Source organism: Anomaloglossus baeobatrachus, chromosome 5 (genome assembly GCF_048569485.1).
Source record: "Anomaloglossus baeobatrachus isolate aAnoBae1 chromosome 5, aAnoBae1.hap1, whole genome shotgun sequence".
Classification (NCBI taxonomy): Eukaryota; Metazoa; Chordata; class Amphibia; order Anura; family Aromobatidae; genus Anomaloglossus; species Anomaloglossus baeobatrachus.
This window is the reverse complement of record NC_134357.1, coordinates 359942737-359965479: the sequence shown is the minus strand read 5'-3', so window position 1 is coordinate 359965479 and position 22743 is coordinate 359942737. Positions and strand designations below refer to the sequence as shown.

The 22743-nt window shown below is 44.4% G+C and overlaps 1 protein-coding gene across 2 annotated transcripts in view; it reads right to left on the bottom strand.

Moving 5' to 3' along the window:
• LOC142310109 (agouti-signaling protein-like) overlaps window positions 1-22743 on the bottom strand; it is a 101602-nt gene that overhangs the window by 59458 nt on the left and 19401 nt on the right. The window contains exon 4 of one of the 2 annotated variants that reach the window (XM_075347583.1): window positions 3839-4121. The exons of the other annotated variant lie outside the window; for it this stretch is intronic. Within the exon in view, the coding sequence (XP_075203698.1) occupies window positions 3954-4121 (168 nt within the window). The 3' untranslated portion in view covers window positions 3839-3953. Of the gene's footprint in view, window positions 1-3838; window positions 4122-22743 lie in introns of those variants that run through there. 2 annotated transcript variants of the gene reach the window in all.

The following is a 22743-nucleotide window of genomic DNA, read 5'->3' as shown; positions in this document are numbered from 1 at the left end:
TCCCCTGACACTTTCAACCCTCCATACTATCCCAACACACTTCTAGCTCTTCATACAGACCCCACAGTGCTGCCCCTTTTTATAATGTGCCCTTACATTGTCCCTCTCCACAATGTCCCCCATGCTGCCCATCTCCATAATGTCCTACCACAGTGCTCCTCTCTATAGTTATTGAATGTGCTCAGAGAGAGCAACAAAATTATAATCTTGTGATACCTTTTAATGGCTAACTAAAATAAAATAAAGTGATGTTAAAAAGCAAGCTTTCGAGACATCTCAGGTCCCTTCATCAGGCATCCATACCCAAAGGACTAAGCTTAAGGAATCCTATACCCAAAGGACAAAACCTTTCCTCTCTATAGTGTAACACAACTGGCTTCAGCTCCTGAGCTGACTCTAAACTCAAGCATTTGCTTTATGACATAATAGTTTGTCATGGGGAAGGAAAGGGTTAAGTGTTCTCTTAATCTTTTTGAGCAGTGTATAAAATTAAATTACATTAACCAGTCCTTTTTTCAGATCCTAAAGAGAAGTTAAATAGTAATATTCCGATATCAGGAAGTTTATAATTTCATTTGTTGGGAATGCAAAAACTTTTTTCTGAATCTTAAGAAAAAAAAAATATATCTAAAAGAAAAATCTGTCAGGGGTTACAAATCTTTTCTAACATAAACAAATTATAATCTTTTGCTCTGGAAGATATTTCTCATCCTATGTCTAATAAAGTGCCTCCAGGCTGAGCAATATAATCCACATGTAAATAGTTTTTCAGATAACACTGGAATAAGTTTTATTTAGCAAATTATCTTTATCAGAAATAAAAAAACTATAAATTAAGTCTTTAACTAGATCAGAGCTGAGTTTAAAGTTTATATTGTTGCATAAACCCCTATCTAATATATTAAGCTGAGTGTATGTATCTGTGTATGTGTGTATGTCAGCTAAAACAATCCGCACTGTCACATTTACACTCACAAAATTTTGCACAGACACCCAATGTGACTCAGGGAATGTCATAGACTATGTTTTGATGGGGAAATCTAACGCTTTACAGTTACTCTCCAAAAAACCTGCTTACATTAAAGTCAATGGAGCAGGGAGCTATAGGTTATTAATAGAAGCTGTGATTCGTTGCTATAGGAACAAAGGACATTCTTAGTATAAGAAGCTATGTGAGGTAATATGATTCCTGTGGAGAGACAGATAGAGACGGACAGGGAAAGAGACAGACAGGGAAAGAGACAGACTGAGACTGGCAGACAGGGAAAGAGACAGACAGGTAATGAGACAGACAAAGGCAGACAGGGAAAGAGACAGACAGGCAAAGAGACAGACAGGCAAAGAAACAGACAGCGGCAGACAGGGAAAGAGACAGACTGGGAAAGAGACAGACAGGGATAGAGACAGAAAGGGAAAGGGAAAGACAGGGAAAGAGGCAGAGAGACAGGGAAAGAGGCAGACAGACAGGGAAAAAAGCAGACAGACAGACAGAGGCACACAGACAGAGACATATAGGGAAAGATACAGACAGACAGGGAAAGAGACAGAAAGGGACAGATACAGACAGACAGGGAAAGAGACAGACAGAGAAAGACAGAAAGGGAAAGATAAAGACAAAAGACAGACAAAAAGACAGACAGACAGAGAAATAGAGAAATAGACAGACATACAGGGAAAGACGCAGATAGACAGGGAAGGAGACAGACAGACAGGGAAGGAGACAGACAGAAAGGGAAAATGATAGACAAAGATAGATGGACACACAGAGACAGACAGAGAGATAGACACACATAGAAATTTTGTATGTATGTCCGCTAAAAGAATTCGCACCGTAACATTTACGCTCACAAAATTTTGCTCAGACAGCCCATGTGACTCAGGGAACGTCATAGACTATGTTTTGATGGGAAAATTTAACCCTCACGCTTTACAGTTACTCTCCATAAAACTTGCCTCCATTAAAGTTAATGGAGCTGGGAACTATAGGTCATTAATACCAGCTCTGATTGATTGCTATAGGAACGAAAGACATTCTTAGTATAAGAAGCTGTGTGACGTAATATGATTTCTGTGGAGAGACGGATAGAGACGGCCTGGATAGAGACAAACAAGGAAGGAGGCAGACAGGGAAAAAGACAAACAGAGATAGACAGCCAGAGAAAGAGACAGAGCGGGAAAGAGACAGACAGGGAAAGAGGCAGACAGGGAATGAGACAGACAGAGGCAGACAGGCAAAGAGACAGACAGAGGCAGACAGGCAAAGTGGTACAACAAGAAATAAAGATATATTTTAAAGCAACAAATTAATCTGGCCTCCCTAGCGCTCCTCTGGACCGTGACATCTTTTTTCTACATACCAATTTTCCCCTTGTGGGACCCATGGCAGGAGCTGCTTTTGCGGTGGAGGCTGGAATCCCAATCTGGATCAGTGGCGTGAGGATCTTAAGTGATCGGTCACGGGCCCGCTTCGTAAGGACACAGCCCCCTTTCGGACGAACACAGCCAGAACAGCATCTGGGCGTGCACCCAGTTACATTATCCATGCTAAAACAGAGGTTGTGCAGGCTCGCACAACCCCTCCAGGTGAGCAGCTATAACCGGATCATAATGATCGGTCCCCAAAAGTCCTTCACATGCGCTCCTTTTTCTATCTTTTTACCTAGACAGATAGAGACAGGCAGAGATAGACAGACAGAGAGATATAGAGAGAGGCAGACAGAGACTGGGAGAGAGACAGAGAGACAGTTACTATCCCGGGCAACGCCGGGTACTACAGCTAGTCTAATACATAAAGCTGAGTGTATATCTGTGTGTATGTCTGTTAAAGGAATTTGCACCGTTGCATTTACAATCCCAAATTTTTGCACAGCCACCTCATTTGACTCAGGGAACGTCATAGACTATGTTTTGAGGGAAAAATTAAACCCCACGCTTTACAGATATTTGCTAAAAAATCTGCTTACATTAAAGTCAATGGAGCTGGGAGCTACAGGTCATTAATAGGAGCTCTGATTGGTTGTTATAGGCAATGAAGGACATTCTCAGTATAAGACAGTGTATTTGTCAGTTAATATGATTTCTGTGGAGGGACAAATAGAGAGAGAGACAGAGAGAGAGAGAGAGAGATACAGAGAGAGACAGACAAGCAGTAAGAGAGACAGACAGAGATAGAGACAGAGAGAGACAGAGAGGGAGAAAGAGACAGAGAGAGACAGACAGAGAGAGAGAGACAGAGAGAAAAAGACAGAGAGAGACAGAGACAGAGAGACAGAGAGACAGAGAGGGAGACAGACAGAGGGGGAGAGAGGGACAGAGACAGAGACAGTTACATCCCAGGCAATGACAGGTACTACTTTTATAATTTGTGGATGTGTATCCTAGCCTTAAGACATAGAAGAAAAAAGATTACCTTGAAAAGTTTCAAAAAATATAATCTATGTCAAGATTATTCCAAATTCGGGTAGTTTTTTTTCATATTTTGTATGCAAATAATGACTGATTTTCATCAGTTTGCTGGATTCGGTTATCATGTGTTTTATCATTCATCTGTCATTCTTTTTTAATGCCTATGCAAAAAACCCCACACTAAATAATGGAGGTTTTTCAATCTTCTCCCAGCAACCAGTCACTAAGAAAAGGAGAGCATTCTCATGTAACTCGGATGGCATCCACCTGCTGTACATTTTTTTTCAATGACCTGCTCACTTGAACTGGCAGGTTGGGTTTGCAAATCTGAACAAAGTAGCACATTTCTCTGTTTTGTTTTTTTTTTTTATTCAGACCATCAGTCAGTAATAAAAAAAACAGATGTGAAAGGCCCTAAAGAATATATCTCATTGTTCAGCCAGTGAATAACAACCCACAAATGTTAAAAACTGATGTAAGAATTCAGCAATATTATTGCAAGTACCCCTGCTTGATTAGTCATGGGTAGGGATGAGAAGAAAAAAAATTTAAAAACCCCTCCACTTCCAGACGATTTTCCGTTTTCGTTTTTTTCCTCCCTTTCTTCCAAGAGCCATAGCTTTCAAATTTTCTGTTAATATTTCCATATGAGGGTTTGTTTCTTGCGGGACGAGTTGCGCTTTTGAACGACACCATTCATTCTGTCCTATATTGTACTGAAAAACGGGGAAAAAATTACAAGTGCGGTGAAATTGCTAATAAAGTGCAATTGCACAATTGTTTTTTGGGCTTTTTATTTACCATGTTCAGTATATGGTAAAACTCACCTACGAATATCATGCCTCAGGTTGGTATAAGTTCGTAGATACCAAACATGTATAGTTTTACTTTTATATACAGGTGCATCTCAATAAATTAGAATATCATCAATAAGTTAATTTATTTCAGTAATTCAATTCAAAAAGGGAAACACATATATGATATAGAGTCATTACAGACAGAGTGATCTATTTAAAGTATTTATTTTTGTTAAGGTTGATGATTATGGCTTGCAGCCAATGAAAACTCAAAAGTCATTATCTCAGAAAATTAGAATATTATAGAAGACCACTGAAAAAAATATTTTAAACTCAGAAATGTTTTCTACTGAAAAGTCTGTACAGTAAATGCCCTCAATACTTGGTCAGGGTTCCTTTTGCATGAATTACTGCATCAATGCGGCGTAGCATGGAGGCGATAAGCCTGTGGCACTGCTGAGGTGTTATGGAAACCCAGGTTGCTTTGATAGCAGCCTTCAGCTCGTCTGCATTGTTGGGTCTGGTGTCGCTCATCTTCCTCTTGACAATACCCCATAGGTTCAAGTCAGGCGAGTTTGCTGACCATCAATCACAGTGCTACTGTGGTTATTAAACCAGGTATTGGTACTTTTGGCAGTGTGGACAGGTGCCAAGTCCGGCTGGAAAATGAAATTTCCATCTCCAAAAAGCTTGTCTGCAGAGGGAGGCATGAAGTGCTCTAAAATTTCCTGGTAGACAGCTGCGCTGACTTTGGTCTTGATAAAATACAGTGGACCTACACCAGCAGATGACATGGCTCCCCAAACCATCACTGATTGTGGAAACTTCACACTAGACGTCAAGCAGCTTGGATTGTGGCCTCTCCACTCTTCCTCCAGACTCTGGGACCTTGATTTCCAAATGAAATGCAAAATGTACTTTCATCTGAAAACAACACCTTGGACCACTGAACAACAGTCCAGTTCTTTTTCTCCTTGGCCCAGGAAGATGCTTCTGGTGTTGTGTATTAGTCATGAGTGGCTTGACACAAGGAATGCGAAAGTTGTAGCCCATGTCTTGGATACCTCTGTGTATGGTGGCTCTTGAAGCACTGACTGCAGTAGCAGTCCCCCAAATTTTTGAATGGCCTTTTCAAAACAATGCTACCAACGCTGCAGTTATCCTGGTTTCTTGTGCACTTTTCTCTAGAACACTTTTTCCATCCACTTAACTTACCATTAATATGTTTGGATACAGCACTCTCTGAACAGCCAACTTCTTTAGCAATGACATTTTATGGCTCCCTGTGGAGTGTGTCAATGACTGTCAAGTCAGCAGTGTTCTCCATGATTGTGTAGCCTACTGAACCAGACTAAGGACTATTTTAAAAGTTTAGGAAGCCTTTTGCAGGTGTTTTGTGGTAATTATTCTAATTTTCTGAGTTAATGATTTTTTGGTTTTCATTGGCTGTAAGCCATAATCATCAACATTAACAGAAATAAACACTTGAAATAGATCACTCTGTGTGTAATGACTCTATATAATACAGTTAGGTCCAGAAATATTTGGACAGTGACACAATTATCGCGAGTTGGGCTCTGCATGCCACCACATTGGATTTGAAATGAAATCTCTACAACAGAATTCAAGTGCAGATTGTAACGTTTAATTTGAAGGTTTGAACAAAAATATCTGATAGAAATTGTAGGAATTGTATACATTTCTTTACAAACACTCCACATTTTAGGAGGTCAAAAGTAATTGGACAAATAAACCAAACCCAAACAAAATATTTTTATTTTCAATATTTTGTTGCGAATCCTTTGGAGGCAATCACTGCCTTAAGTCTGGAACCCATGGACATCACCAAACGCTGGGTTTCCTCCTTCTTAATGCTTTGCCAGGCCTTTACAGCCGCAGCCTTCAGGTCTTGCTTGTTTGTGGGTCTTTCCGTCTTAAGTCTGGATTTGAGCAAGTGAAATGCATGCTCAATTGGGTTAAGATCTGGTGATTGACTTGGCCATTGCAGAATGTTCCACTTTTTTGCACTCATGAACTCCTGGGTAGCTTTGGCTGTATGCTTGGGGTCATTGTCCATCTGTACTATGAAGCGCCGTCCGATCAACTTTGCGGCATTTGGCTGAATCTGGGCTGAAAGTATATCCCGGTACACTTCAGAATTCATCCGGCTACTCTTGTCTGCTGTTATGTCATCAATAAACACAAGTGACCCAGTGCCATTGAAAGCCATGCATGCCCATGCCATCACGTTGCCTTCACCATGTTTTACAGAGGATGTGGTGTGCCTTGGATCATGTGCCGTTCCCTTTCTTCTCCAAACTTTTTTCTTCCCATCATTCTGGCACAGGTTGATCTTTGTCTCATCTGTCCGTAGAATACTTTTACAGAACTGAGCTGGCTTCATGAGGTGTTTTTCAGCAAATTTAACTCTGGCCTGTCTATTTTTGGAATTGATGAATGGTTTGCATCTAGATGTGAACCCTTTGTATTTACTTTCATGGAGTCTTCTCTTTACAGTTGACTTAGAGACAGATACACCTACTTCACTGAGAGTGTTCTGGACTTCAGTTGATGTTGTGAACGGGTTCTTCTTCACCAAAGAAAGTATGCGGCGATCATCCACCACTGTTGTCATCCGTGGACGCCCAGGCCTTTTTGAGTTCCCAAGCTCACCAGTCAATTCCTTTTTTCTCAGAATGTACCCGACTGTTGATTTTGCTACTCCAAGCATGTCTGCTATCTCTATGATGGATTTTTTCTTTTTTTTCAGCCTCAGGATGTTCTGCTTCACCTCAATTGAGAGTTCCTTAGACCGCATGTTGTCTGGTCACAGCAACAGCTTCCAAATGCAAAACCACACACCTGTAATCAACCCCAGACCTTTTAACTACTTCATTGATTACAGGTTAACGAGGGAGACGCCTTCAGAGTTAATTGCAGCCCTTAGAGTCCCTTGTCCAATTACTTTTGGTCCCTTGAAAAAGAGGAGGCTATGCATTACAGAGCTATGATTCCTAAAGCCTTTCTCCGATTTGGATGTGAAAACTCTCATATTGCAGCTGGGAGTGTGCACTTTCAGCCCATATTATATATATAATTGTATTTCTGAACATGTTTTTGTAAACAGCTAAAATAACAAAACTTGTGTCACTGTCCAAATATTTCTGGACCTAACTGTATATGAGTTTCTACAGTAAGGTAATCTTCTCTAAATGATGACAATTGCTTCCTTCTGCTCAGGCAATGTTCCCCAACTCTGAGGACTGTTTATTCCAGCAGGGCAATGCACCATGCCACACAGCTAGGTCAACCAATGTATGGATGAAGGACCACCACATCAAAACCCTGTCATGGCCAGCCCAATCTCCAGACCTGAACTCCATTGAATATCTCTGGAATGTAATCAAGACTAAGGCGGGCTTTGCACGTTGCGACATCGCAAGCCGATGCTGTGATGTCGCACACGATAGTCCCCGCCCCCGTCGCAGGTACGATATCTTGTGATAGCTGGCGTAGCGAAAATTATCGCTACGCCAGCTTCACATGCACTCACCTGCCCGGCGACCCGCCTCCTTCCTAAGGGGGCGGGTTGTGCGACGTCATTGCGATGTCACACGGCAGGCGGCCAATAGCGGCGGAGGGGCGGAGATGAGCAGGATGTAAACATCCCGCCCACCTCCTTCCTTCCGTATAGCCGGCGGCAGGTAAGCTGATGTTCCTCGCTCCTGCGGCTTCATACACAGCGATGTGTGCAGCCGCAGGAGCGAGGAACTACATCGTACCTGTCGCTGCAGCATAATTATGAAAAAGTCGGAGCCTGCAACGATGATACGATAACGACGCTTTTGCGCTCGTTAATAGTATCATCTAGCATTTACACACTATGATCTCGAAAGTGACGCCGGAAGTGCGTCACTTTCGATTTGACCCCACCAACATCGCATGTGCGATGTTGCAACGTGCAAAGCCGCCCTAAGATGGACAATCACAAGCCATCAAACAAAGAAGAACTGCTTACATTTTTGCACCAGGAGGGGCATAAGTTCACCCAAAAGCAGTGTGAAAGACTGGTGGAAAGCATCCCTAGACGCATGAAAGCTGTGATTAAAAAGCATGGTTATTCCACAAAATAATAATTTCTTAACTCTTCCTGAGTTAACCTCATAATGACGGCCGTACGACTTAAAGCGTCGGAAAAACAGGGTACTTATTATGTTCCGACGCTTTAAGACTTCAGGCCGATAAAAGCCTGTAGCGCCCTCAGCAGCCGAAAATCTCGGGGGTTTCAGCTACTGGGGTAGTTGAGACCCAAAAAACACACAAACACAAAGTGCCAAGGTCAGGTGACCCCTAAATCAAAAAATGGGATTTGGCCACAGAAAAAAGTGGATGGGGGTGGGGAAGGGAGACCCTAATGACCCTCGATAAACCAGGTGTCCCTACCTGTCAACGGAGGGTGTGACACCTTAAGTTTTCGTGCGCCCCCGTTCCACGACGGCTATCCCTTTTCCTCACCCTAAGAACAGGGACAATACCACAGAATGATGAGGATAAAGGAAGGTAAAGTTAGACCACTTATGCAGGGTGGAAGGGGGAGGGGAGGATAACCCTGATGACCCTCAATAGACTAGGTGTCCCTACCTGACAACGAAGGGTGTAACACCCTAAGTTTCCGGGCACCCCTGTTCCACAACGGCTATCCCTTTTCCTTGCCCCAAAATCAGGGACAATACTACAAGATAAGGTGGAATAAAGGGAAATAAAGTTGCCGCACCCAAAGAACAATGTAATGGGGTACAGTACACCAATATGTATTTTAAGTCTGACTCTTGGTATTATAATATACAACCATTAATGATAATATAAGATATCTGCAACAATTAGCTCATATACAGTTAGGTCCAGAAATATTTGGACAGTGACACTAGTTTTGTTATTTTAGCTGTTTACAAAAACATGTTCAGAAATACAATTATATATATAATATGGGCTGAAAGTGCACACTCCCAGCTGCAATATGAGAGTTTTCACATCCAAATCGGAGAAAGGGTTTAGGAATCATAGCTCTGTAATGCATAGCCTCCTCTTTTTCAAGGGACCAAAAGTAATTGGACAAGGGACTCTAAGGGCTGCAATTAACTCTGAAGGCGTCTCCCTCGTTAACCTGTAATCAATGAAGTAGTTAAAAGGTCTGGGGTTGATTACAGGTGTGTGGTTTTGCATTTGGAAGCTGTTGCTGTGACCAGACAACATGCGGTCTAAGGAACTCTCAATTGAGGTGAAGCAGAACATCCTGAGGCTGAAAAAAAAGAAAAAATCCATCATAGAGATAGCAGACATGCTTGGAATAGCAAAATCAACAATCGGATACATTCTGAGAAAAAAGGAATTGACTGGTGAGCTTGGGAACTCAAAAAGGCCTGGGCGTCCACGGATGACAACAGTGGTGGATGATCGCCGCATACTTTCTTTGGTGAAGAAGAACCCGTTCACAACATCAACTGAAGTCCAGAACACTCTCAGTGAAGTAGGTGTATCTGTCTCTAAGTCAACAGTAAAGAGAAGACTCCATGAAAGTAAATACAAAGGGTTCACATCTAGATGCAAACCATTCATCAATTCCAAAAATAGACAGGCCAGAGTTAAATTTGCTGAAAAACACCTCATGAAGCCAGCTCAGTTCTGGAAAAGTATTCTATGGACAGATGAGACAAAGATCAACCTGTACCAGAATGATGGGAAGAAAAAAGTTTGGAGAAGAAAGGGGACGGCACATGATCCAAGGCACACCACATCCTCTGTAAAACATGGTGGAGGCAACGTGATGGCATGGGCATGCATGGTTTTCAATGGCACTGGGTCACTTGTGTTTATTGATGACATAACAGCAGACAAGAGTAGCCGGATTAATTCTGAAGTGTACCGGGATATACTTTCAGCCCAGATTCAGCCAAATGCCGCAAAGTTGATCGGACGGCGCTTCATAGTACAGATGGACAATGACCCCCAGCATACAGCCAAAGCTACCCAGGAGTTCATGAGTGCAAAAAAGTGGAACATTCTGCAATGGCCAAGTCAATCACCAGATCTTAACCCAATTGAGCATGCATTTCACTTGCTCAAATCCAGACTTAAGACGGAAAGACCCACAAACAAGCAAGACCTGAAGGCTGCGGCTGTAAAGGCCCGGCAAAGCATTAAGAAGGAGGAAACCCAGCGTTTGGTGATGTCCATGGGTTCCATCCAGACTTAAGGCAGTGATTGCCTCCAAAGGATTCGCAACAAAATATTGAAAATAAAAATATTTTGTTTGGGTTTGGTTTATTTGTCCAATTACTTTTGACCTCCTAAAATGTGGAGTGTTTGTAAAGAAATGTGTACAATTCCTACAATTTCTATCAGATATTTTTGTTCAAACCTTCAAATTAAACGTTACAATCTGCACTTGAATTCTGTTGTAGAGGTTTCATTTCAAATCCAATGTGGTGGCATGCAGAGCCCAACTCGCGAAAATTGTGTCACTGTCCAAATATTTCTGGACCTAACTGTAATAATCCTTTGGATCAAAAATCATAAGTATCCCAAAGGGAGCTACCAGGGTCCCCTCTTAATCAGAACAAGACCAGGTATTTAATACCACACATAACCAATGTCTTATTGGGGTGCAATCAACCTCAGATAGATATTAAATATAAGACAGAGAAGGGAAATAATGATAGTTTACTTCTCTGAAAAAGCAGGTCGTCATCCCTGCCTTGCCTCTACGCGTTTCTCCTTTCCCATTGAAGGTTCCTCAGGAGGCTTTGGGAGACAGCAGCAGGTTGGACCGGGGCAGTGGGAGTGCAATATTCTCAGATTACTGCACCCACACTGCTCACATGAAGAGCTTGCTCTTCCAGAAAATGGGGGATACGTTCCCTGAGCGTGCCCCCCATATTCTAGAAGGTCCAGAGTCGTTGTGGGACCTCCAAAATGGATTTCAGCGGACCAGAATTTTTTTTACTTTCAATAAATTGGTGAAAGAGGGAATGTCTTGGGGAGCATTTTTTCAAATAAAATGTCTTTGTTGTCTTTATTTTTTACTATTACTGACTGGGTTCGTGATGTCGGGTATCTGTTTAGATGCCGTGACATCACAAACCTCTGGGCTTGATGCCAGGTGACATTACAGCTGGTATCAACCCCGTATATTACCACGTTTGTCAACGCTCCAGGGCAGCGGGATGAGCAGGGGCGAAGTGCCAGGATGCGCCACTTCTGGGGCGGCTGCGGCCTGCTATTTTTAGGCTGGGAAAGGCCAAATAACCATGGCCCTTCCCACCCAGATAATACCAGACCACGGCTGTCTGCTTTACCTTGGCGGGTAATCCAATTTGAGTGGGACTCCACATTTTTTTTTTTTACTTATTTCAAAATAATTATAAAAAACAGCCTGGGGTGACCTCCAAATTGGATCACCAGCCAAGGTGAAGCTGCCAGCTGTGGTCATTTTTTTTAAATTATTTATTTATATTTGAGCTAAATACAAGGCACAACACAATGAAAGTCACTAACGGGCACCAGCTTAGAATATGCAAGGGGTAGGACATTATATATGTGTTAGACATCTATCCATCCATCCATCCTAGCTCTTTAGGCTGCGCGACAACAATCAGGATTTGCAGCGTTTTGGATGCAGAGTGTTTTCACTGTGTCCATAACGGTGCGTTGTGCAGCACAAGCACTGCGTCCTAGATACAGTGTCGCCGGATTGTGGGCAGGTAGCCTAAAAGTGAGAAATTTGGCGCTACAGCAACATTTTTGTGAAGTACCTGTAGATTCAAAATTCTCACTATACCCCTGAATAGAGTGCTTGAAGGGTCTAGTTTCCAAAATGGGGTCACTTGTGCGGGTTTCTGCTGTAGAGGTGCCCTAGGGGCTCTGCAAATGTGACATGTTGCCTACAATTTATTTCAACTTTTACAAAATTCAAATCATGCTCCTTTTGTTCCGAGCCCTACTGTTTGTCCAAACATAGGGTTTTTTTGCCACATATGGGGTATCACTGCGTTCATAACAAATTGGATAACAAACTGTGTAGTCCATGTTTTGGTATTTCCTCTTGAAAAAGGAGGAATTTAGTGTAAAGCAACATTTTTCTGAAAAAAATTAAAATTTTCAGTATGACTACCTAAGGTTATCAAATTCTATGAAGTACCTGTGGGTTCAAGATACACACTATACCCCTAGATAAAATCCTTGAGGGGTTTAGTTTCCAGTACGGGGTTACTTGTGGGGGAGCGCCACTGTTTAGGCACCTCAGGGGTTCTCCAAATGCAACATGGCGTTTGCTAATGATTCCTGCCAATTTTGCAGTCAAATGGCGCTCCTTCCGAGAACTGCCATGCACCCAAACAGTTGATTTCCACCACATATGAGATATCGGTGTACTCAGGAGAAATTGCACAATAAATTTTATGGTGCATTTTTTTCCTGTTACTTTTCTGAAAAAAAAGCTACCTGGTTGAAGTAACAATTTTGTGGTAAAAACTTATTTTTTTATTTTCATGGCTCAATGTTATAAAATTGTGTGAAGCACCTTGGGGTTCAGGGTACTCACCAAACATCTAGATAAATTCCTTGAGAGGTCTATTTTCCAAAATGTGGCCACATGTTGGGTAGCTTCACTGTATAGGCACCTCAGGGGCTCTCCAAACGCAACATGGCATTCGCTATTGATTCCAGCCAATTTTGCAGTCAAATGGCACTCCCACCGTTCCAAGCCCTGCCGTGTGCCCAAACAGTTGATTTTGACCACATATAAGGTATCGCCAAACTCAAGAGAAATTGCACAATACATTTTATGGTGATTTTTTCCCAGTTACCCTTGTGAGAAAAAAAAGGTACCTGGTTGAAGTAACTATTTTGTGGTAAAATTTTATTTTTTTATTTTCATAGGGGCCCTAAAAATGCAACATGGTGCCCACAATCATTTTCAGCAATTTTTTTCTCACTTGTTATCTGTGTACAATCTGTGTCTCTTATACTGACCTGACACTGTCTCCATCTTTCCAACGTTGCTCCAGTTGGTCTGGAGGCCTGCAGGATGACACCGCCAACCCCGCCGAAGCTTGGCCCGCAACCGCCAGTCTCAGTAGCGAAGATTGTGCCCCTGACCGTGCGGACCCCGACCACCTAGTGGGTCCCTTACCCAGCCCTCCCACCGGTGTACCTGGTGCGTCCTCGCCCGGAGTGGACTGGGACGCTGCACCGGTCCACGATTGGGGACTGGTAGCTCCCATGATGCCTGTCTCAACCCCCGCTCGCCACAATAGAATTCAAGCGGCAGCTCGAGCAGTACCGGTACGAAAGAGAACACTGGGAGGAGAAAAGAAGGATCAAGGAGGCTGCCAACCTGGCCTCAAAAGAGCGGATCAGGAGGTCCCGCAAAGCAAGCCATGGCCCGATCAGGAGGGGTCAAGTACTTGACTTTAATCTGGAACGGGGCTGGGGTTTCATTCGGGAACCCGGCCTGGGAAAAGATATATTTGTGTCCCGCCGGGACATAGAGGAACACTTAGAAAGGGGCCACCCAGGGCATGATGTCCAGCCCGGCGACCTGATGGAATACACCCATCTAATGGGAAACCGAGGGTGGTACGCCCTGGACGTACATATACTTCATGAGGAAGCAGCACCGGTGGAACCAGCTTGCCGCAGCCCCACCCCAGTCAGCACCCATGATCAACAAATGCAGACCATGCTGACCGCTGCCTACCTGCTACCGGAAGCAGAACTGGAGCAGCATCCCTACATGTAACAAGAAGAACTACCTGAACTGTAAATAGCCCCTTTTGCCCTGCTTTCTTTGTGAAAATATCCCCTCTGCACCGCCCCTCCCCTTATTATTTTTGAAGATGCCACCCTTCCTGAATTCCTGCCCCTCATTCTTTTTGAAGAAGTCCCTACCCCCCCACTGTTTATGTTTTATCGGGCCACTGGACTTGAGGTGGTCGGCGGTTAAATGTATATTGTGTGTCTTATGTAAATAATGTGTTGATGAGTAACCAGGCCACTGGACGTTAGGTGGCTGGTACATTGCAGTTTGAAAGACACTTGGGCCACTGGACTATGTGTGGCCAGAACTATAAATTATATATAGTCGCACCCGTTGTGCCCCCTACCAGAATTATGGTGGAAAGTATCCTGCAGCACTTGTGCATTGGACAGTAAAAGTGCACCAAAGACTCTAAAGTTTGTTCACCTGTTATGCAACGTTGAAGTGAAAGTACCTCCAATAAAGTGATGAAAAGTTATTGTTATTTTAGCATTACAAAAATTTTGCAGTTAACACCACTGTATTTTTGTTTCAGCCCGTGGACGTGCTGGGATTTGCTGTGGGGGAGTGTGGTGCCCCTGAGGCTTCCGTCGCCACAGAGATATTGCACCTCAGCCAGAGGTGTGATATCCCATCCTGGGTAAGAATGGGGTCACCTACCGGTCCACAGAATAAACTTGCACACACCAATTGGTAGTCATACACTGGGTCAGGGATAGTGGCAGCAACCCCCATAAATGTATTCATGGGGCCGTAAGTACCATTTCTGGTCCCAATAGTGTGGTGGGGCCTAGTCAGTGGGTGTGTGGGAGGAGTCAGAAAAAGAGTAGACAAAGGGAACCAGGAAGTTTAAGTCAAGTCTAGTCTGGAGAGGGAGAAGGAGAGGGAGGTAGTTACCTCAGGAGCGTGAAGGAGTAAAAGTCTGAAGAGAAAGTGACAGAAGGAAGTTCCTGATGGAGATCCTGGGGTCTAGTTAGGCCCAGGTGACACCGAGCAAGAAAGGATCCCAGGGCCACGTATAGGCATATTGGCTCGTGGCCTGTTCCACTGAAAGATTGGGTGGAGGAATCTGGCTGCATTCAGGGACGGTCCCTAGACTGAGGGAAGAAAGACAATTCCTCAAAAGTAACACCGAAAGGCCTAGGGTGGTTGCAAGCGCCCAGGGCCACAACCTGCCACAGATCCCCTGTGAAGGGAGCAAGATACAACTGCGGTTAGCTCCCTTTGTTCAGGCCCTGTGGTGGAGGCCAAGACCAGCACAGCTACAATGCTCAAGGCTAGGAAGTCAGTCAGGAAAGAGACACAGGAGGGGTGCACCGGTATTTACCTCTGAACTACCCGGGATTGGCGGAGGCACCTGACAGTGGATCCCAGCATACTGTGGGCAACCGGTTTGCTAGCACCTGGATTCAAAAACAGTGAGTAAAAGACCTTAACTGCAAGCCCTGTGTCGTCTGATTCATTCTGCACCTCGTCCACAAACACCATATAACCTACAAAGTACCAAAGGTTGCCCCGGGGTATCCGCTCTACCTGTGGAGAGCAAGAAACACCTCATCTGCCATAACATCAGCTCCGGAGGTCCCTTCCAGCAGCTGCGGCCCTAAAGAGCTGCAATTTACCACAGGTGGCGTCACGAATCTTTCATAAACTTTATTATCACCATCTCCCCCAATAACGCCACATTAACTGACTCCACCAGGGTCACGGAATCGGGCCCCACCACCGCTGACTACCCCGGACTAGTCCATCCCAACACTAAGTCACCTAAGGCCCTGGGGTGGGTGAGTCAGGTACCTTTTTATACCCCTTTGCTCTCATTTTAGGGCATTGTGTCCCACAGGATTGGGGGAAGATAATCATGACTTTTCCCTCATTGTTCACTAGTTCAATTTTCCTCCAGATGATGCAGACTAGTACACCGCAAGGGGCTGATGCAATCTGTAATCAGCAGGCATTCAATAAGTTAGCGTACAAAAAGTGCACATACAATCCCACATGAAACAATGGCCCATGTCCCTTGACTCATCGAACCAAGGAACAATATGTCTGGCATAATTAAGAATAATTCACCCCCACACAAGTGACCAGATATTTCTAATTGATATTGAATCATTACACTCCCCTCCAGGAGCTGATAGAATGAGGTGTAAATTTGAAATCTAAACACTGTGTAAGATGCTTAGAACTCTGCTCTCCTCTAGTATTCTAGATTCAGCCAAAGAACATGCAATGCCTTTCAGTTTCAAAATCATGAAGGTAATTTTTCCGATCTTCCTGCCTTCCTATGCCTTTTATTTGTGACATGAAGAAGTTGCATACCAAACAAATGCTTCTAAACCTTTTGATGGATGTGATGTCTGTCTCCTTGGTTTTTTTTTTCCTTCATAACCATAATTAATTATACAGTATATTGGCTTAGTAAAGTGTTCTTTTTCACATGTTTATGCAGATGAATTATAGGAAAATCTATTATCTCAAGAGAACAAAACTTGTGAATTTTTGGGGAAGTTCATTCTTCTGGTACCCAAGGGACTGTATCATTATGATTAATTACTAAAGTTAGTAAGCCTCCTACTAATAAGGTTACCTCCAGAAAGAAAGGATTCATTACTTTATGATGTGTGGCTCAAAATTTTGAAGGTGTGGTCCTTGTGATGCCCCCGTGTCAGCAGCCGAGCTGCTCGGATCCGGATCCGCGGTGGCTCGAGGGGCGTCCGGACCCGGGGGGCGGTCTCGCGGCCACTCAAATGAAGGGGGGTATTTACAGGGGATTATATTTAGAGTTTGTGATGCCACCCATGGTGTGTGGTAAGGTGGAGTACCACCGCTGCAGCTGGGAGTACCCGGTGGTGATGGAGTGGGCAGCCAGGTGTTTAACCCCTCCACGGGTAGGGGGGAATGCTCCGGGACTCGGTGATGGTGACAGGGATGTGCCGTTGGGGAGCTAAGGGTCACTTGCGTACTCACTCAGTTCAATAACGCTGACACTGACAACTTTAGTAAACCAAAGTTCTGGACACCGCTGCCACTGAGGGGAAGCATGTTTGGGTCCCGTTTCTGCTGGTGTTGCCTGTTGATCTGTGAGCTTTCCATTGGCACCTTGTTTCCTTCTAGTTGGTCCCTGTAGCTTTAAACTAGACGGATACCGCTCCCCAGTATGGCTAACTGAGGGAGCTTGCTTTCAGGGTTCACACTTGGGATTTCTTGGACCATATTTTTGGAAAGTCCTATCCCTCTCGTTGCGCTAGTACCCTGATTTTGGAGAGGGCGGAGAGCGGATCTTGAAGACTTCGTTCTCGTCGGGCGAATTGTCAGGTGGCCTGAAGCTAGCTACTTCCTGGCATAGGGTCCAAGTACCCCATCGTGCCCTGGTCCCAGCCCGGTGATGGTACAAGGCCGTCGGCTGTCCTCCACGACAATATCATGCCCCTTGTCACGATCCCCTGCAACCGGGGGTCCAGCTCCTACCAGGCCCAGACCAACGTCTGCTACCTAGTAGTTCCAAGGAGCCCAGCTCCTGACCTCCTCTCACTTTCACCTCCAACACTACACTCTTTCTTTCTCTGACTGACTCCTGATACTCCTGACCTCCCCTTAACTAACCCCCCAAGTGGGCGACCCTATTCCACTCAGGCCGTCCAGTGGTGTGTCTGGTGGGTGTGGTGCAGAGTGTTCCTAGGATTTTTATTAGCTGGTTGTGGCAAAACCATTGGTTAGGGACCCGTAACCAAGGAGGAGATGGATATTGCACAGAAGGGCAGATTGCACAATACCCTATGACGATCTGATAGGCCAGGGCGTCACATCCTTACATTGATCCCTTTAGTCTATGTGCTCATGATGAGTTTTTGATGAGTTTCTGACGTTACGTATTTTCACAGCATCAAAAACGCAGCATCTTAGGCGATGGTCATACATTGCATTTTTGCAGCGTTTTTGCTGTGTTTTTGATGCAAATTAAATGCTGCTTTTTACAGTACCAGCAAAAGATATGAGATTTCAGAAATCTCATGCACACAATTGCTTTTTCTCCAGACTGAATTGCAAAATTGCTGCGCTTTTTAAAACTCCAGCAAGTCAACTCTTTCAGCGTTTTCCACCTGAAGAAGCAATGAGGAGGTGCAGAAACCATGTGTCTTTGCTGCATTTTTGGTGAACAAAATTAACTTTAAACATATATTGTAGACAAATGACAAATCTGCACTGAAAAATGCAACAAAAAAGCAGCAAAAGGACAGCATTAGGCTGTATGCGCATGTTGCGTCGTGTCCCTGTAGACATTTTTGCAGGGATTTGACAGCACATGTGCGCGTCAAATCGCTGCAGAAACACTGCGTAATGCATGCAGTGTTTCTGCAGAAAAAAAGCCGATTTCATGCACTCTGGATGCTGCCTCTCCCGTAGACATAGCGGGTGCTGCATCCAAAGCGAACGAAAGAAGTGACATGTTGCTTCTTAGAATGCAGCGATTTGGAACAAAATTTTGGCATCCAAATCACTGCACTCTCAAACGCAACGTGCGCACATCTCATGCACAATCTACATAGATTGTGCTGGGGACGTAGGTCACATGCATTTACGCTGCGGTGCAATACGCAGCTTAAATGCATGAAATTCGGCAACGTGCGCATGAGCCCTAATGCTGGTTTCACATCAGCGTTTTTCTGCTGCACTGCCGGATCCGGCAATTCTCAAAAATTGAAAAATAGTGGGGATGGATTTGCTTCTTATTCCAGTGTTCAGCGCCTAGTAATTTGATGATTAGAGGCCATTTTATTTTACCACAGCTCTTCATTAATTTATTTACATCACTTTAAGGGAATCTATTGGTTATTAATAAGTAGAGATGAGCGAACCAGCCGCGGTTCGGCTCGAGCTCGATTCACCGAACCGAGGTCATGTTCGAGTTCAGTTCGGCGAACCGGTTCGGCGAACCACTCGAACCAATAGGAAACAATAGGAGGCAATTTACAGACACATAAAAACGCATTATAAATGTACACATACAGTTAATAAACATTGCCATAACACTTACCGGTGCCCGCGATGCGTCCTGCACTCTGTCTCCAGTCGCTATTCCTTCCGATGATCGCTGCGTCCTCCCGATAACCAGCACTGACAGGACTTTCCGTGATGTCGTCAAAATAGCCAGTGGCTATTATCTCATTGGCTACAGACTGGTCACATGGCTTTGACGTCATGTCCTGTCCTAGGTCCTGTCATTGCACTCTCCGGTACACGGTACATGTTTGTGTATCGCCGTGTACCGGCGACATGCTCTAGCACACGGTCGACTCCCTGTTCTGATTCCCCGTTCCGTTAGGGACCGGCTGACAGAGCCGGTCATTAACGGAGATCACTGTTGCCATAGCAACGCAGTTAGCAGTGACGTCACCGCTAACCGCGGCTCCGGGAATCACATGATCGGAGCACCGTTGCTATGGTACTGCGTCTGTCAGCATTGCCGCTGTTACCGCTAACAGCCAGCAGCACTGATCACTCATGGAGTGAAGGCTTCCTCCATGCAGCAGTGATGGAGCAGAGCTGCATTTGTTGAACGAAAATGACAGAAGACCATAGATCGTGGAGGGCTGACAGAGGGTAATAAACATGGAGTCTCTAAGTGTGTCTGTGTATTTATTTCTATTAAAGTTTTTTTTCTCTGTGTGGTGTCTTTTTTTTAACCCTTTATTGGAGATTCTTAATGGCCGGGTCAAACTTGCCTGACATTAGGAATCTCTGGCTTAATACTAGCTAGTAAAACAAAGGCAGTATTAACTCATTATTACCCAGCAAAGCCACCGTCACCAGGGCTGTTGGAAGAGTTGAATACAGCGCCAGATGATGGCGCTTCTATGAAAGCGCCATTTTCTGGGGCGGCTGCGGACTGCAATTCGCAGCAGAGGCGCCCAAAAACCTCGGGCTAACCTGTGCTGCGGATTTCAATCCCCAGCTGCCTAGTTGTAACTGGCTGGACACAAAAATGGGGCGAAGCCCACGTCATTTGTTTTTTAATTATTTCATAAAATAAGTGAAATAATTAAAAAAAACGGGCTTCCCTATATTTTTGGTTCCCAACCGGGTACAAACAGGCAACTGGGGGTTGCGGGCAGCCCGTACCTGCCTGCTGTACCTGGCTAGCATACAAAAATATGGCAAAGCCCACGTCATTTTTTTGGTGGGCAAAAAACTCCTGCATACAGTCCTGGATGGAGTATGCTAAGCCTTTTAGTTCTGCAGCTGCTGTCTGCTCTCCTGCATACACTAGTGAATGGAGCATGCTGAGCCTTGTCATTCTGCAGCTGCTGTCTGCTCTCCTCCATACAGACAGAAAGCAGCTGTAGAACTACAAGGCTCAGCATACTCCATCCAGGACTGTATGCAGGAGTTTTTTGCCCCCTGAAAAAATTATGTGGGCTTCACCATATTTTTGTATGCTAGCCAGGTACAGCAGGCAGCTACGGGCTGCCCCCAACCCCCAGCTGCCTATTTGTACCCGGCTGGGAACCAAAAATAAAGGGAAGCCCTTTTTTTATTATTTCATGAATTTCATGAAATAATTAGAAAACAAATGACGTGGGCTTCGCCATATTTTTGTGTCCAGCCAGGTACAACTAGGCAGCTGGGGATTGGAATCCGCAGCACAGGTTGGCCTGAGCTTTCTGGGCCCCTCTGCTGCGAATTGCAGTCTGCAGCCGCCTCAGAAAATGGCACTTTCATAGAAGCGCCATATTCTGGCGCTGTATCCAACTCTTCCAGCTGACCTGATAAAGGGTGGTTCACTGGGTAACAATGGGGTTAGGGCTAGCTGTATATTATCAACTGAAATCATTAATACCCAGCGAGCCACCGGCATCAGGGCAGCTGGAAGAGTTGGATACAACGCCAGATGATGGCACTTCTAGGAGAGCGCCATTTTCTGGGGCGGCTGCGGACTGCAATTCACAGCAGAGGGGCCCAGAAATCTCGGGCTAACCTGTGCTGCGGATCCAATCCCCAGCTGCCTAGTTGTACCCAGCTAGACACAAAAATGGGGCGAAGCCTACATCATTTTTTTTTTTAATTATTTCATGAAATTCATTAAATAATTAAAAAAAGGGCTTCCCTATATTTTTAGTTCTCAGCCGGGTACAAATAGGCAGCTGGGGGTTGGGGGCAGCCCGTGCCTGCCTGCTGTACCTGGCTAGCATACAAAAATATGGCGAAGCTCACGTCATTTTTTTTTGAAGGTTTTTGGCAAAAAAATAAAAAATGCTTCCCTGGATTTTCCATTGCCAGTGAAGGTAACACCAAGCAGTGGGGGTTAGCAGCCAGTAGCTGCTTGGATTACTCTTAGCTAGCAATACAAAAAATGCAGCGGGAGCCCATATATATTTTTTTTAATTATTTATTTAAATAACTAAAAACAAAATGGGCTTCCCTGTATTTTGATTGCTGGACATCACAGTGCTGTAAAAATAAATCTTTAAAAAAAATGACGTAGCGCTCCGCGGTATTTTTGATTCTCAGCGCAGATAAAGCAGACAGCTATGGGTTGCCACCCCCATCTGCCTGGCGTTACCTTGGCTGGCAATCAAAATACAGGGAGCCCATTAATTTTTTCTATTTAAAAAAAAAATGACATTGGGTCCCCCCATTTTTGATAGCCAGCTAGGGTAAAGCAGACGGCTGTAGCCTGAAAACCACAGCTGGCAGCTTTACTGTGGTTGGGGATCCAATGTGGAGGTCACCCCAGGCTCTTTTTTTATAATTATTTTATAAATATTAATAATTACAAAAAAAAGTAGGGTCCCCCCCAAATTGGATCACCAGCCAAGGTAAAGCGGACACCTGTGGTCTGGTATTCTCAGGGTGGGAAGGGCCATAGTTATTGGGCCTTCACAGCCTAAAAATAGCAGGCCGCAGGCACCCCAGACGTGGCGCATCCACTAGATGCGCCAATCCTGGCGCTTCACCCCAGCTCATCTCGTGCCCTGGTGCAGTGGCAAACGGGGTAATAAATGGGGTTGATACTAGCTGTAAAGTCACCTGACATCAAGCCAGCAGTTTGTGATGTCATGTTGTCTATTAGATACCCAACATCATAAACTGTCAGTACTAACAAAAAAAAATAGACAAAAAAAATTTATTTGAAAAAACAGTCCCCAAAACATTCCCTCTTTCACCAATTTATTGTAAGAAAAAAAATAAGGGGGTCCCACGACGACTCCGGACCGTCTAGAATATGGGAGGAGACACTCAGGGAACGTATCCCCCATTTTCTAGTGCAGACCCTTCATGTGAGGAGTGTGGGTGCAATGAATCTGCACTCACTTTCCCCGGGTCCACAGCAGCAGAGTCCATGTCGTAACGGTTGCTACCAAAGCTTCAATGCCCTGCTCATGAGGTAAGGGCATGCCTAATCAGGAGAACTATTCTACATTTCCAAATATTGGTATTTGCTGATATTATTGCTATTCCACCAACTATATATTGGGGATAGGATCTTGGAGATGGAATACCCCTTTAAGTCCAGTTATCCAGCTGAATGAATACTAAACAACAGAGCTCGCTATTTAGATGTGTTTTCTTGTGGCGTATAACGGACTCTCATGTTTGGTAGTCATTCAGCAGGGAAACTGTAAAAGCAAATCCCTCCATTTGGAAATGTAGTATAGCTCTCCTGATCAATTATGTTCCTTACCTCATGAGCAGGGCATTGCAGTAATAATAATAATTTAT